Source organism: Strigops habroptila, chromosome 8 (assembly GCF_004027225.2).
Source record: "Strigops habroptila isolate Jane chromosome 8, bStrHab1.2.pri, whole genome shotgun sequence".
Lineage (NCBI taxonomy): Eukaryota > Metazoa > Chordata > Aves > Psittaciformes > Psittacidae > Strigops > Strigops habroptila.
The window spans coordinates 47669844-47686145 of record NC_044284.2 but is presented as its reverse complement, the minus strand read 5'-3'; the positions used below and the strand labels follow the sequence as shown (position 1 = coordinate 47686145).

The 16302-nt window shown below is 42.2% G+C and overlaps 1 protein-coding gene across 2 annotated transcripts in view; it reads left to right on the top strand.

The window, feature by feature from the left end:
- The first annotated feature begins 1357 nt into the window (after window positions 1-1357).
- Window positions 1358-16302, top strand: part of PRKACB (protein kinase cAMP-activated catalytic subunit beta) — a 73975-nt gene continuing 59030 nt past the window's right edge. Inside the window, exon 1 of one of the 2 annotated variants that reach the window (XM_030496449.2) lies at window positions 1358-1615. In XM_030496449.2, coding sequence (XP_030352309.1) covers window positions 1570-1615 — 46 coding nt within the window. In that variant the 5' untranslated portion in view covers window positions 1358-1569. The remainder of the gene's footprint in view (window positions 1616-16302) is intronic. The other variant, XM_030496448.2, reaches the window with a different exon arrangement.

The following is a 16302-nucleotide window of genomic DNA, read 5'->3' as shown; positions in this document are numbered from 1 at the left end:
ACCTCAAAACATCAAGACAATTCAGGTAAGTGTTCCCAAAACTCTGCAGCTGGATAATCCGGGCAGCTTGTACCGCTGTCAAGGTAGAGGAACACACTAGCTAGATATGCCCAGTGTTCACACAGTGTGCTCCAGAGCACAGCCACAGGAGACTGGAAACTTACCAGAAGTATCTGCTTTCATGTGCAGACACTGGGAAGTGGATGTGTACAAAATCCCATCTTAGAGAGAGTAAGGTAATTCAGCATTGGGCCACGGCAGCGTGTGCAGCCCCGGCAGGCAGCCCACAGCATCAGGGGAGGGTTTTCATAGTCCCTGTGAAAGATGGTAGCCCAGACGGCTGCCGCCAGAGTAACTCATGCAGCCTGCAGCCTTGGAGAAACAATGCTGCCAGAATAGGCAGGGCATCACATAAATTGTCCTGGCAGAATATATATGGTTTGTGATCCCTGAGATTAGCACTTCTGCTCTCCACTCTCCCCACTTAAAGGCACACAGAATAGAGCCTTCTTTTTGATAAGCATTTCCTTCCCGAGCTAAAACACTCGAAGTGTTTTACATGGTAAATATATATATTCAAAGAGTGCTATTATCAACTCGAAAGTCACAATACCGTTTGAAAATGCATAGTGTAGCTATTTATGACATGAGTGGCAGCAAAAGGGGGGAGTAAAAAAACCCTCTTTCCTGGCAGCTCTGTGTATTTTTTTTCCTGTAGTCTGTTGAGCCGTGTAAAAACAGTCTGTGAACAGGCGGCAAGCACGACTTTCCTCATATTCGCTGCCGCGGCGCAGGCCCGGCCACGACGGGTCGGGATGACCCAGCCGGCGGCGCGGGCCACGGGATGGCGGCCCCGCGGAGCGCCCATCCCCGAGCGGCCGGGGCTCTTCGGGGGGATGCGGCCGAGCCCCCGGCGCGGGCGGGCGCAGCCGCAGGGCCGCGAAGCACTCGGCCGCTGGGGTCACCTTGGGCCCAGCGTGGCGCTCCCCCGCGTCAGGAGCCGCGCTGGCCCAGGACAGCCGGAGGAGGGCCGCTTCCACACCGCCGCCCGGTGAGGCCGGGCGCTGGCCGAGGGTACGCGGAGGCGGCCGCGCCCCCGCCGCGGAGGCCGAGGGCAATCCGCCCGCCCCGGCCCTCTGTGCACCAGCGCTGGCACGGGCGGGCGCCGCCCCAAGCTCCTGCAGTCCCCTCCGTCTGTCCGGCCCTTTCCTCCCTTCCTCCACTCGGGCCCGGCGGCCGGGGCAGCGCCCCCCGCCTTCGGCGGCGGCCGGGCCCGTGGACGGCGGCATCCCGCGCCCCGCGCGCCCCCGGCGGGCGGCGTAGCAGGGAGGAGGCGCCGCCCCGGCCGTCATTTCCGCCGTGTGTCGGGGTGGGGGAGGGGGGCAGAGCGCTCGCCTCCTCCTCCGCGGCGGCCGGAGACACAGAGACCCAGCGCGGGGTGAGGGGAACCAGCCGCCGCCGCCGCGCCCGCGGGCCGCGCCGCCCCGCCAGCAGAGCCCTGCCCCCGCCCGCCGCAGCCGCCCGGCATCCTTCCCGCCCCCCCCCGCCCCGCGCCGCCCCGGCCCGGCCATGGGGAACGCAGCCACCGCCAAGAAGGGCAACGAGATCGAGAGCGGTGAGTGAGGGGGATCCGCCGCCTCCGCCCGGCGCCTGGCTCCGCTCCCCGAGGAGGGGCCGGCGGGCTGGGCCCGGCGCGCCCGCCCCGCGCCGCCGCCGCAGGCCCCGCGGCCTAGTGGCTGAGGCGCCGAGCCCCCCGCCCCGCGCAGGCCTATGCGCGTCGGTCCGTGGCTCGGCGCGGCCTGGTTGTCCCCGCGGGGAGCTCGCCTGCGGGTTTAGTGCCTGAGGCAATAAGCGGGATAAATCCGCCTGCGGCTGCCGGGCCGAGGCCGCAGCCGGGCCGCGCGTCCGGCTGTCCCGCAGCAGGTGTCCATCCCCGGCCAAGGAGGAGCCGCTCCGCGGCGGGGCCGGGATGTCGGCGGGCAGGTGTCAGCTCCTCCGCCAGCCTCCATCCTGGCCCCGGCCAGCTCGCTTTCCCCACCCCTGAACACACCCTTGCCGGCGGGGGAGGCCGCCCGCCGCTCCGCGCTCCGTCTGCGGCGGGAGGGTTTTCATCCCACTGCGGGGAATGTAGGTCAGAAACTCCTGAGCCTGCCCGGATCGTGCAGCCCCGGTGACCCCGCCGGTTCTGCCGCTCCCCGGGGCACGGCCCCAGCCCCGCGGCGTGTTTACATCGGGAGCGCGCCGGGAGAGCAAACGCTGCTCTCCAGATCCGTGGGTAAAATGGAAGATAAAAGCATTGATCGGAACTTGTCATTGCAGGGTGCTTTTTGCTGTTTTGTTTTCTTTTTCCTAAATATTTCAGCATAATCTTAAAACGATATAAAGCTGATTCAGTTGGAGGGAATACAGACTTTATTTTTAGCAAGTTAACTTCCTTACTTTGCTTCTAGTGGAAAACTTCGGGTATGTTTGTGATGGATAAGAGAAAAGCCAAGACATAGAGAGCAGCCAGTTGTGCAAGCTCAGTGTTTGTACAACAATACCCTTTGTTACTGGAAATTCCTTGGGCTGTGTTAAAATGGAAAGAAGTTTAAACATCCAAGTTACTTTTTTTTTGGCAGTTTGTTTACTTTTTCTGTGTTTACTACTTGAGGCCTGGGGTAGAACCGGGTAACCCCATTTGCGTCGGCTAGCACCTACCCACACATTTCTCTGCTCCCGGGGAGCTGTATGGGTGCCTCCAGCTGTGGGACCTGGGCTCTGCTTCACCTACCCAGTCCTGCTCTATGGTTTTGCCTTTCAGTTCTTGCGTCTTATCTCAGTATTATCATTATTATTATTACTATTATTATAGATTTCACAATCCAAATGTTTATGAGTATTTGACCATTGCTGTTTAGTGTTTTTTATTCATTTATCGGAGTGCATTAATTTTTGATAGGGAGTATTTTAGCCTACCTGTAAAGATATGTGTGGGGAGAGAGAGGGACAGTGGGTGGATTGTTTGAAGTACTTCAGATGACAAAACACTGCATTTTGTACTTCATAGTAGCTCTGTCACTATTAATCTGTACAGTTAAATAACACTACACCACACATTGTTTATTTCTAATTCTTAATGAATTCTTTTCTTATATTACCAAATACAGTGATTTTTACGTTGCAGGAGGAGTTTGCTTCAGAACTCCTCTCTCCTTCTGTTAGAGTTTAAAAATGAAATGCCACTGAAGATATCAAGCTCAGATGTTCAATTACTCAGTATATTTAGCAGCAAAAAGCTCTGTAAGGTTTCAACTTCTGTAACTAAGAGAAGAGATTGATCATCATTGCCATACTGCTGGGAAAGTCCAGGATTCACTTACTATGGAGGATCAATAGTATATGAATACTATACACATAATAAATTACTAGGAAAAATACTTGGTTTTCTGGTAGTGAAAGTTGATGTGTAGTCTGTTGATGCAATACATGACAACTGAAAACTGAGAAAACATAAAATGTGACGGAGCTTTACTATTTCTGATATGTATTTGCATTGTTGGACCAGTTTTCCTGGTTTGCATGTTAAGTGTCCTTAGTAGCACATATTCTAAACTTCAGAACTCTGAAAATTAAGTTATTTGAAGTGGTTAAAGAAAAATATCCAGGTTTGACTCGTAAAGGTGATGTTATGCCCTTGATCTGTGCCTGGAGTTTATGGTATTGTGTGGATCAAGGACATGCTAAGGTCCCTGAAAGAACAATGAAGGGTAACGCAGCTTCCACTGATAACTATTCTTCATGAAGTTCATGAAGTGTAATTTGAGACCTCTTTCACTATCTGTGGTCAGCACAGTAAATGCGGTTCACCTCACTGCGGCCCTTATATTCTTCTTGTTTACTTTAGCTTTCCATTTATATTCAGATACCTTCAATACTTGTTACTTCACTTGGGCTGCGAAGAGGAATAAAACCAGTTATAGGTGAACACCGGTAATAGAATGGAGCAAATGTTTCAGAGTATTTCTGGGCAGAAGTTGCAGGTGAATGAAATCTGAATGCTGGTTAATTTTCTTAAGGTTAGCCACCAAAAAAGTGAACCAAGCTTGCATAACAGGGTGGGATACATGGTTGTATAGACAGAAGATGGGAAGCTTCACTGTAGCCTGTTAAGGCTTTCCTCCCATGCCCTTCTGTTCCAGATTCTCCTAATACGCAGTGGCTTTTGATTTTGAGGATCAAAATAAGAAGTGATCCTTTACTAAAGAGAAGCTTAAGGGTTCTGTACCCATTTTAAACTCTGTACCTGTTTTAAATGGGTTCATGGTTTTCCACAGGGCACAGCAGCCTACAAATTCTAAGGGTCTTTTAGAAAATAGTGTAAGTATTTTTCATTTGGAGTCTGAAGAGACACAGTTGTCAGTTGTCTTAATAGTTTGTCTAAGTTTGATCCCGCATACTAGTATTCATTTTAATTATTCACTTCATTGTTTGGATTTGTTGGGTTTTTTTTTTCAGCTGCTGATTTACAGTAGTTGAGAAAACTTCTTTTGCAACCTATGAGTTAGAAATGTCAACATGTAGTAAATTACATTTGGAAAAAAGGTAAAGCCACAGGCAGTCTACCTTGTTGCAATTACTGTAGGAAAATGTTAGCTGCTTTAATATTCATTGTCTTGGAATCATAGCACACAACATAAAGAAAATGTAACTACAACACATCTCTGAGTTTAAAAAAGGCTATATAGTATTTTTTTTAATCCGGTAAGTGAATCTGTTACTTTCAAGATCATTATTGATTTTATGTGAAACAGGAATGTTTTAACCTCGCTAGAACTATTTTCTGAGCTGGAATTAATGTCAGCCCTGCAAATTGTAAAGTCTGTAGAAAGCTGTAGCATTGGGGTTTTTGGCGTTTTGATTTTTTTCCTTAAGATAACTTGATAATACAGATTTTTTTTCAGTAATTACTATGTGTGTCTCTGAATTATTTGCTCCTTTAGATATGCAACGTAATGTCATACAAGATAGCAAAATGTTTGTTTATAAATTAATTAGTAATCTCAGTTGGTGCTTTGGTTTGTTTAGTTTGTTTTTTCCCTAGATTCAATCATACTTAGCCGTGATATTATCTGTCTGTTTCTTTTTAATCACCAAACTGGATCAGAGACCAGGTGATTAGAACACACTCTTGGGTGACTGGCAGATTTATATACTTTCTGTTCTTCCAACAGATCTTGAAACCACATAGGCTTGGCTTCTGGGTTATGTTAGCCAGGATTCAAATGGTCTTTGCTGCTTTTTCTATAGCAATATGTGGTAGTAAATTGCTCTTAAAATGTATGTTTAAAATTAAACTGTGCATGATTTTCAAAACTTAATTCTGTACCCATACTTTCTTACCTGGTAGCCATATCTCCAGCTTCCAGTGCTGGAGGAATTTATTAATCCAGTATGGCTTTACTAACTTCAACTTCTGTGATCTTTAAGTAGCCAAGCACAGCGTGTGTGATGTGTATTCTGCATGTGAGTTTTATGTTCATTCACTCCTCCTCAAAGTGTTCCCACTACAGTATATTCAGTATGACAGAATTCCTATTATAGTCAGTTCTTCCCTTTTTAACTCTTATAATTATTCTGTAAGTAGTGCTCCTTTGAAATGTGCTTGACAGGAAGATGCAGCCTCCTTCATTTTCCTTTGCCAGTAGATTTTAACCTCCTCAGGGGACATTTCTTGGAACTGAGATTTTAATTTTTTTTTTTTCTTATTTTTCATGTGCATTCAGTGCTGGGTCATTCTACTGTATTTACTCATTGAGGACCAAAAGAGACCACAAGTTTGTTTCTTGTAAAGACTGGATGAGGCAATGCTCTGTCATTGCTGACCTTGATTAGATTAAAATCAGTCAAGTGGAGGTGAGAAGCTCCTTGTCCATTACTTTTCCAAGCTTACCAATTTCCTGTGGCTCTTCCAGAGACCTTCCTTCAGTGTTTTTAAGTGTAGTTTTGTTCAATAGTTGTTTTTATTTTGCTGCGTGTGTTTATGTGCTCTGATTTTGAAATGGGTAGCTTTTGAGGCCTTGCTTACACGTTTTAGAACATCAGTTATAGTATGTATTGTATAAATAGTAATTAACTATATATATTCCAGTGATGCTGGAGTGGACTGTATGGATAACCTCTCTAAACAATGTATAAAAAGCTTTTTTCCTTATACTTTTGAGCTTGTGTTGTCTTACTATTCATCAGTTAGGTTTCAGCAATAAGGAACTGCATTGTCTGAAAATCACAAGTAGTTATAATTACCTGCTGAAGCAAGATCTAAAAATTCCATTGCTGTAATAACCAATGTAAGACTGCCAGTATACACCATCTGAAAAGAGGCACCATCTGAAAATTCCGCTTTAATTAAAATCAAAATGCTTATTCACAGCTTGGACTAGCAAGAGAGGCTATCATTCAGTAAATGATAGCCACATGGTAGCATAACAAAAGGTCAGAAGGACCTCCAAGTGACAAATTAGTTTATGTATTTAGCTGTTGCAGTTAGGCCTTTATTACAGGCTCAGACTGCTTTAAAGATGGAATATTTTAAATTACTTGACATTCCCTTGTTGCTGGGTTTCTTTAGTGTTTGTTCATGTACCCATATATCCACATTCATAGAAATGACACAATCAAAAGTAACATCTTGAAAAATTCTCAGATTTCTCATATTTTTGGCAGCAGTCACATTGTTCCTCAGTGTAATTAAGGCTGTGTCTGTGCTGCAGAAACTGTCTCATTAGTACAGGGAGCAGAATGTGGACAGAGAAGTAAATGAAAAACCTGTGAGGATGCAACACGGTGAGTTATGGTGTTCCAGGCTGCCTGCTCCACAGCGTGTCAGGCTGTCGGGGAGTCTTCTCCAGTTTGTTAATTTCTTCCGTAACTGAAACATCTCTCCTTTGGACAGAGCTGTGGAAAGGCCTTTGGATGGCTGTCAGATTTTGTGTGTTTTGCCTTCATCCTTACTATAGACATCATGAAGGGCTTGTTTGCCCAGAAGCTCCTTTTTTTTTTTTAAACTACAGCAGTTAGTTTAATAAAGGATATTGTCTGTGCTACACAGCAGGTTAGTTCTGGATCAGATCCAAGTAGAGTGCATTTTTTTTAATCAGAGCTTCTGGTCATTTAAGCTTGCAGAACTTTCAGTGTTAGAAACCTTGAGTCGGTGAGGATTTTTCTTATAAACTTGTGAAACTTAGGGTTAGAACTTTGCAAAGAGTCTGCCTTGCAGTGCTGCTCTCAAGCTTTGTCTTTGTTACAAGTGCAAGGTGCTGTTTCATAAGCATTTCTTTCAGTTGCAGTTATGCTTTTGTGTGCCTACCACTTTTCCTGCCTCTGTGCCCTCGAGTGTGCTGGAGCAACTATTTATGAGACAACAAGGTGAACTGAATTTGAGATTGATCTAGGTTAAAAATAACCCTGCAGAAAAGGGAAAGCAGAAGAGAGTTCATTTAACCTGGACCAGCTTCCTGATCCAGTTCGTTGCAGCTGCCCTAGCAATTGTGCCAGTGCAGGTACGACACAGAGGTGGCACTGGATAGCAGGCGAAAAATAGGGGCTGCCTGACCTACTGCTGTTACTAAAAGGAGAGCTGTGGTGCTGTGGTTTCAGACTGTACTGCAAGTCTTTTTCTACTGTAAATGGTTTCTACACTTTGAGGTAGAAATGCTTCCTGGAGAATGGGAGAGAGGACAAAGTAGCAGTGAAACTGTGAGAAGGTAAGTGAAGCGAGAAATGTGTTGTCTTAGGAGTTTTGAAACCAAAAGATAAAATCATAAAATCCTTTTCCTTTTTTTTTCCTTCCCCCCCCCCCCCCTTCTTTCGCTACCCCTGTTATGGTTGGGAAAGGATTACACACATTCCTCTGTGTAATTTTATTTATTTGTGTTATCCTGGTGTTCAGTAGGGCTAGTCGTGAATCAGGGCCCCATTTTGTTTGTACAAACAACAAGCAGACAATTTATTCTCCCAAACCTACATGTTTTGTTGTTGAATACAGACAGATGGGAAATACAAGATGAGACTATTTGTCTGTGTTGCAGGAGAATCAGGAGAATCAGTATAAAGCAGTTTGAAGGTATGTTTGTAGATGTTGCTGTGCAGGAAGCTGAAAGGAAGATACTGGGGTAGCCATGTCTGTGGTGTTCAGGATCAGCAGCAGTAAATGACGGTCTCTTGAGTGCTTGGTTGAGCCTGTCTCTTTGGCATCCTGCTTGCTGTTTCTTCAGCATCACAGCAGAACAATGTCCACTATGAGTAAGGTTTCACAAAATAGCTGAGCCCATTTGGTGGCTTATACTGTTGAAAAATCAGGTTTTATTCCTAGACCCTTCACAGGTCAGAGTTTGAGTGTTTTTTCTGATCCATTGATAAGCTGTTTTACATAGGCAGAAAACTATGTGGGTTTTATCTCTTTGGTTATCTATAATTGTTTTGCATGCCAAATCAATTCGCTGAGGTGTCAGATGGCAATAGACAGATCCAAAGGAAGCGCTGAAAGCACTGTTGGTAATGAAATGGTGAGGTGGCAAGGAGTCTCTTTTCTTAGCATTGAGCTGTTAGATTAACTTGATAGTTTCCTAAGACCTCACTCTGCTAACTTGGAAAAGTGATTACTCCAAACTACCTCATTGTCTGCCTTTGTTCATCTAATGAATTATTTCAAGGGTTGAAGGTTTTAGTGAGAGATGTTAGCACCTAGCAGTTAGGCTTCACTTTTTAAAGCTTTTAGATTTATTCGAAGATAGAGAAAAATAAGGCACAACATTACTTCTTTCCATCTCCACACTTACCATATAGATCTTTAAGAGAATAGTATTTTAGAAGAGGTTTTTTTCTTAATTTTTTCATTTTGTATTTAGTTTCAGTTTTCTTTTTGCCAGTTTGATATTCAAACTAAGAAATGTTCTGAAGTTTTTATTCATTCATTTTCTCATCATTACACTATTTTCTACTTTTCGCCTGTCCAGAGGGGTTCATCTGTAACCATAGAGGGCTTGCTAGCTTGTGATATAATGAGTTCTGGTATGTATTCCTAGATACACATGTAGTAAGGGTTAGACTAGCTCTGTGGGTTGCTTAACATTTTACCGTGTACTAAAGGTGTGGAAACACCTTGTTGTTTTTTTTTTTTATGGCAGTTTGGTTTTGTTTTAAAAAAGCCACGAATTTCATGACTTCAGGCTAAACTACTTTGTTTTCAATGGTTCTTTACATTGGGGTATCATCTATCTGTAATTTTGAGCCATAGTTTTGAATGTTTTAGAAAATCTTTTGGAAAATCATAGGGGTATATATAAATACACTCTTCCTGTTAAACCGACCTCCAGACTCTGAGAAAGCAAAAAATGTTTTCCATGACATAGCTGTTCTCTACGAGAGAAAGCCTGATGAGCATTTTGAGCCAAGTTCTCTCCTTAGGAAGGGCAGGGAATTACTGTTCTACCTTTCACTGTTTCTTCTGAGAGATATAGTATCTGTGTGGTAGACTGACACTGAAATCTTTCATGTGGTGTTAAAACAAGAGGCACAGAAAATCATCCCTCAACACACTAAGATGAATATCTAATCCGCTGGGTGATTTGTAGAGGTAAACATTAGTTTAGTTACCCCTCTGCCTCTTGTTAACTTTGTGTTAAAATACTGTAAGGTTTCAATAGAGGACATCAGGAACTTTTTGTTTATTTTCATTCAAGTTAGGCTGTTTCCAGCAAATATGTACTTGTTAACCTACTGCACTTGCTGTTAGCGCTTGTCTGGAAACCCCCAGACTTCCACAGCTGCAGTGTGGTTCACAAAATTAAAACAAAGGAAACTGCATTTCTGGCACGAAGATGGAAACTTTAAAGATAGAAAAGATAGTTATTTTGTCTGTGCCCAGAATCCGTTGCTCTTCCCTCTCATGAAATGACATAATTAAGGGTGTATGTACTCAGATACATCAGCAGGTGCACTGTAATAGTAATTAAGGTTAGTTTTGATTACTATGATATTAGGCAGTTTGAAATTCTTTGTTTGTCTTCTAGCAGGTAACAGTAATAGGTTTATTGTCTATTTAAATTCTAATTGTTAAGCATATGATAATCTAGCCTTACTTTGCACAGGGGGAAATGTGACTTAACTGCACCAAAGTCTATCATTAAGATGAAGTTTTTAATGCAAATTACCTGTATTCAAGCATTTTATTAACTGATCCATAGATTAATGTGGAGCCTAGAGGTTTTAATCAGGGTTTCTCATTGAAAAGCAGGGTAGGTGGTGAGAGAGAGGAAAAAAAGCATTACATAGCTAAAACCATGCCAAACCAATTTGAAAGATCACAGTATTTGCTTCTAACAGGTGTCATTATGATGAAAGGAGGTAAGTTTTCATTGACTTGTTGAGGAGTATTTTATATCAGTCAGTTTTTAAAAATTCAGCGTTTCAGTCATGCATTTGGTCCTTGTGAAAACTTGTGTAAATGAGAACTAGGGGTCTCATCGGAATTGAGGGCTATGGATGCACTGCAATCCCGGTGCTGGTACTCTGCTTTGGGAATTACGGGTTAAACATCCTAGAGCAGTAGGCTGCAACAGAGCATCCCATGGTCAAACTCGTTTCTCTCTATAGCTTAAAAATGTACATTGTAATGGTAGTTGATTATGTGAACCGAACTCCAGAGTGAAATAAGGTGCTAGATTATTTAGTTTAATAGCTTATATGAATATCAAATTGCAAAACAAGTAAGTTTTGTGATTACTTTAAATTTACAACAGCTTCATGGGATGAGGAATTGCCTGGGAGGTTCAGGGTGTATAGTGCTTTGCAATGGTTCTTATGGATGGTTGTCTACTGGTTCTTTTGCAAATTAGCAGATTTTTTTAATCCCTGTCTGTTGAGGACTAGTGATCAGATGCAAAACTGACACAAACCAAAAATGAACTTCATTTTTTCACACAGGTTGCACCAATACCTAATAACAGTTCAGTTCCTACCTAAATTTTGTCTATTGTTATGACACACTCTCTGCCAAAAGATTTCTCTTTTGATGCTACCTACATCATAATCCAACTGCTCGTTTAGTATCGAAATGCAGAAATTATTTCATTTGCATATTAGGTTATTTATTTTGGACTCCAAGGTAGAACATTCTTGAACTTTAAATTAGTATGTCCACAGGTCTTGGGGGTTCTCTTCCTCCTTCTGGTTTCATTGCTGATAACATTTGTTGCCATTTGTAGATAGCAATCATATCAAACATGTTGCATCTGAGGTGAATACTCAGGAAAAGCTTGGCAAGGATGGCAAAAGGTACTGAATGATTTCCATATGAAGAATTACGACTTGACATCTCTTCTATCTAGAATCGATAGAGGATATGATCTGTAAAATTCTGTGTGGCATGAGAAATGAGGAGCATCCTATACTTGCCCTGTTCTTGCTTTTGTTAAGCAGCCACTTTGAGTCACTGTTTCTGTTGGCTTTTTCCTGAGGGACAGATACCAATTTAGTCCTAATAAAACATTAGAGCCCGCCTTGAGATGAGGAGCTGCAGAAAAAGAGAATGGAGAGAAACCGGGCAACAGCTAGTAAAAGCAGTGTGAGTCAAGATATTTAAAAACAGGGAGACAAAAGGAGCCGTTAGACGAGTATAGTGTGGGTCTTGTCCATGTTCTTCTGCCCTGGAAGAGGGACCTGATGAAGGCTGGCCAGAGATGTTCTGCCTGAAGAGGTGGAAGTAAACGCCAGAGGTGTCAAGGTCACCCTGTGAAGCTTCTTCCTTCTAGCTGCAGCTTGGTCAGAGCCAGTGGAGTTGATGAGGAGATCCTGCATCACGTAGAGCCTTAGAGAGGAAGTGCATAAACATAAAGGTGAGCAAAGAGAATCTTAATAAGAGATTTTGGAGAAGCTGGAGGAGGGGTTGCTATTTTTCCCACTCAGGCCATGGCACGTGTGTGTGTTCTACAGGGAGCTAAACTCTTGGGACTTCATTATCAGTATGGATGTGCCCATTCTTTAAAGTATTTTTCCTGGCTGGGCTCTGGGTTTAGCCCAGTGTACAGGTGGGTCCACCTGGCATCTTGCATTTTCTGATGGTAGGAGGTCTTGTCTTCTCCGGTCTGGGCAGGGCTAAAGGTGAGAAAGTGAAGTAGAAGTGCATAATGGAATTTTCCAAGATGAGGTGGGAAGACGAACTGGATGTCATGAAGCTGACTGGAAATACTGTGTGGGGAAGCACGTGTATATCGGAGGGACAACAATCTTCTGCTGGTGTTGCAGTTGCCTCAAGAATTGCAGTGTAGAGGCGGCATTGAAGGTCAGGGCACCGGTGACTAGCTTCATGCCAGATACCCAAAGCCACATTCTGTTTTATGGTTCTGCCACAGATGCCAAGTATACGTGGCGTGTTGGTGGTTGGATTGCCTGAAGAGGGCAAGAGTTATATGAAAAGCTGTTGTGATTTCCTGTTGAAAGTATATTTAGTCATGAAAAAAATGAGACATTTGGTGAGGTTGGGGAAAATGTATGCTGAAATGCTAAGCATCTTTAGCATTTTCGTTTGATACCTGTTACAGTGAGTCCCTTATTTACGTACAGTTCTAGTCTTCTTGATGCACTTAACTGTATTCCTTGCAGTCCTCACCTATGTTTTCCTGAAGTCTGCATGAGACAGTTTTACATTGCATTAAAAAATTTGTTTCCTGTACCAAAGACGTACTTTTGTCTGTTCTTTTTATCATGATAATTGTAGGTGCTACTTGTGTACCTTCAAACTGTTGTTTGTTTGGCGGGTTTTGTTGTTATTATTTTAATGGGTAGTGTCTCTTTAGAAGCTTGCTATTTTCAGGAGCTAAAGTGATATTATAAACTTGTTCCCTTCAGAAGAGTTTGGTTTTTTTGGTGGTGATGGGTTTGGAGTTTTGTTTTTTTTTTTTTTAAGCAGATGCTTGAAACTATGCCATTTATTAAACAAAAGCTTTTGCAAAGTAATTAGCAGAAGGAATATGGGACATAATTTGGCTGAATAACTCTTGGCTTTTCAACTGTAGGATAGTGTTGTATGATGGTTTATTTGAATTTTTAAATCAGTTATAGCCACAATTACTTGTTGGTATTACTGATGCTTTTTTCAGGACCTCTTTTAGAAGCAGTTTTATGGTTTCCGCTGGGCAAGAGCTGTGTTTTCAGAGTAGAACCCAATTTTTGCTGGTATGATGGGGTGTTTTTTAAGAAAAAAAATCCAAAACCAACAAACAAAACTCAAACCAACCAAACAAACAAAAAACCATGTTTGTCTTGTCTCCATCTTCAGGTTTCAGGCTATAATTATGAAACTTTCTTCAAATTGTTGCTTACAGAGTAGCTACATGACTAGTTTTCTTTGGCAGTAAAGCTGACTTGAAAAATTCCTGTCCTGACTACCCCTGCAGCTCTGGGCTACAATTTGCAACTCCTCAAGCGCCAATGCAGCTGTTTGAGGATTGCTCTGAAGTGTCATCAAAATGGTTAAATCCCTTGTTCCTGCCTGGCTCTGCTCTTTTAACCCCTTGATTTCATGGACCTCTCTTAAACTGTGGCCTAACTTTGTGTTGGACTGATACAAAGGAGGGAAGTGAAAGAAAGGGTGAAACATTGTTGTAAGCGGATTTTGCCACTGAAGAAAATGTATGAAGCATTTCTATAAAGGGAGAGAGAAAATGCTAGTGTCACACAGTGTGGGTCTAAGCTTTTAGATACGTTAACCTGAGATGGTTTTTAATTTGAGGGGCTCTTTGGAGTCTTCCTTTGAACCAGAGATGCTGCTTGACTGACTTCTGTAATGATGTGCTTCAACACACCATTCTCAAATACTGTCAGTGAAAGTTGTCCCATTTATGCTTACTACTGAGACTAAAATAGTATTTGTACATTTTAGTTCTTAAATGTGATTGCCCTCATGGTCATCAGAGCAAAATTTATTTTGACAAAGTTATCAAAAGGATCACCAGTCTTCGTATTTTTAATTACTCCAGAATGTACTCAATTTTTGGTTAGGACAAATAAAACTGGAAGATGACTAAAACATACACACTTATTTTAGATACAGCATGTGAGTAGAGAGTAACAGGAGGAAGGAGACATGCAGATCTGCGTAGTAGCACAATGAGAGATGTGAAAGAACCAGATATCAAAACTAGCCTAAATTATATAATAAGGCTAGAGGTATAAGCACTGCAAATTCAGTATGATCTTCAACAAGAAAAATGAAGGCATCTCTTGCATTTACCTTTTCTGCAGCTGAACTGAATTTTCCACTTGATGGTGAAGATACCGATTTTTCTGCAGGATACAGTTTTCATTTAAAGTGAACATAAAGTTTGTAGCCTTACTGCCCTTTCTTTCAAAAGATTACTTGTGGTAGTTCTGCCCTTCTTTGTGTGAAAATAATCCCCAACAGAAAATAGTAGTTGGCTGGTTTTTCACAGTTCTATTCAGAACACTGTAATTTTCTCCACCAACTAAATTGACTCATTCATTTCCACTAATACATACAAACTTACTTGTTCTGCTGCCAGTCCTCTTGTGAAGGGGACTAGCCCAAAACGCAGTGGCTGGGAGAACAGAGTAGTAGATGTTCAGTGTGGAAAGCCTGTAAAACACAAGGTTTTCATACACAGTCCTTTCGGACTTGGACATAGGAGGGAGGTTTTTCACAATGAGAACAGTCAGCCATTGGAATAATCACCACAGGGAAGTGGTGAATTCCCCAACATTGGAGACTTTTAAGATTTGGCTGAACAGAGTGCTGGGCCATCTTGTCTAGACCACGCTTTTGCCAAGAAAGGCTGAACCAGATGATCCTTGAGGTCCCTTCCAGCCTGGTTTCTATGATTCTGTGATGTGTAATGCTGAAGCTGAGTAGCAAAGCAAGTCTGTTGAGATTGTTTGTTACTTGTACAGCACTTGAGAGGGGCTTATAGAAAGTGGCTGCATGTTGGGATGGAGAGAATAGAGATGAGGTACATTTATGAGAAGTAGAACAGTGGTGAGAATTTGGATTTCTCTCAAACGGCGAGTTGGTGGTTGGATTGCCTGAAGAGGGCAAGAGTTATATGAAAAGCTGTTGTGATTTCCTGTTGAATGTACATTTAATCATGAAAAAAAGGAGACATTTAGTGAGCTTGGAGAAAATGTATGCTGCAGTTGCAAAAGACAGAATATATTCATATTATGGGCATAAGGCACAATATTGGCAGTTTTCTGAGAGTTAAAGTAGTAGTAAATACTGAAAAAGAAAGATGCAATGGAATGAAGCAATATTATTATTAGTCCCTATTAAGCATTTACTAATGATACAAGTAGCAGCAAAAGCATTATAGCATGAGGAATATTCTCCCTCTTCCAGAATAGAGAAGCACACTAGTGTTATGTGTAAATATGTATACATACACACACACACAAATACATATACATATATATGTGTGTATATATATACACACACATAAAAAAATCTCTGACCTATGTAAAAGCCCAGATTTTCTTTATTGGAAATAAGGAATATTAACTTTTTGATGTGTCAGGAAAAAAAATCTGATCATTCTCTGTTACACAAATCTCTTAATGTTACTTTTCTTTGAGGCCTTCACTGTCAAGAAGCCATTGGACCTTTCCTTGCACTCCAAGAATATGATGAAACAGTGAATCTCCCTATTTGTGGTTACATTATGAACTGTTGAATAAAAGGTAGCATTACTTCCCCCCCCCGATGCTTTCTCATATGGGAGAGCATATTCTCTCATGAAAGATTAAATTGCAGATGCTGCTGACATCTGTTACTGTTTGGGAGGTTCTTGTTTCTTTGTGTATTTGGAGGAGGGTTATCCAAATTGTAATTACTTGTCTCCTGCAGCAGCAACAACTTTTCAGTATCCTTTTGTAGGAGACAGTTTGGAACCACAAACAAAAACAGTACTTCATTTTTATAGCTATCTGTTCTTACTGGTGTGGTTTTGTGGTCTAAACACAGCTTAATTGTCACAGTGTTGGATAGTGTAGAACTGAACTTAGAGGACTGCTATGTGAAGTACTAAAATACTGTGCTTAGAATTAGGCATTGTTGCTGCTTAAAAAGTGCTTCCAGAAAATCATTCTTCTCAAGTACTTCTTCAGTGGTGATGGTATTTAAGAAGGGACAGCAAAATTAGAACAGTTTTGAAAGATGACCTACAAGCAGATGTAACAACTTGAAGGACCAGATTTACAATTTAAGAAGGCAAAAATGTAGTCATAACAGTAGCCTGATATTTATAGCTACTT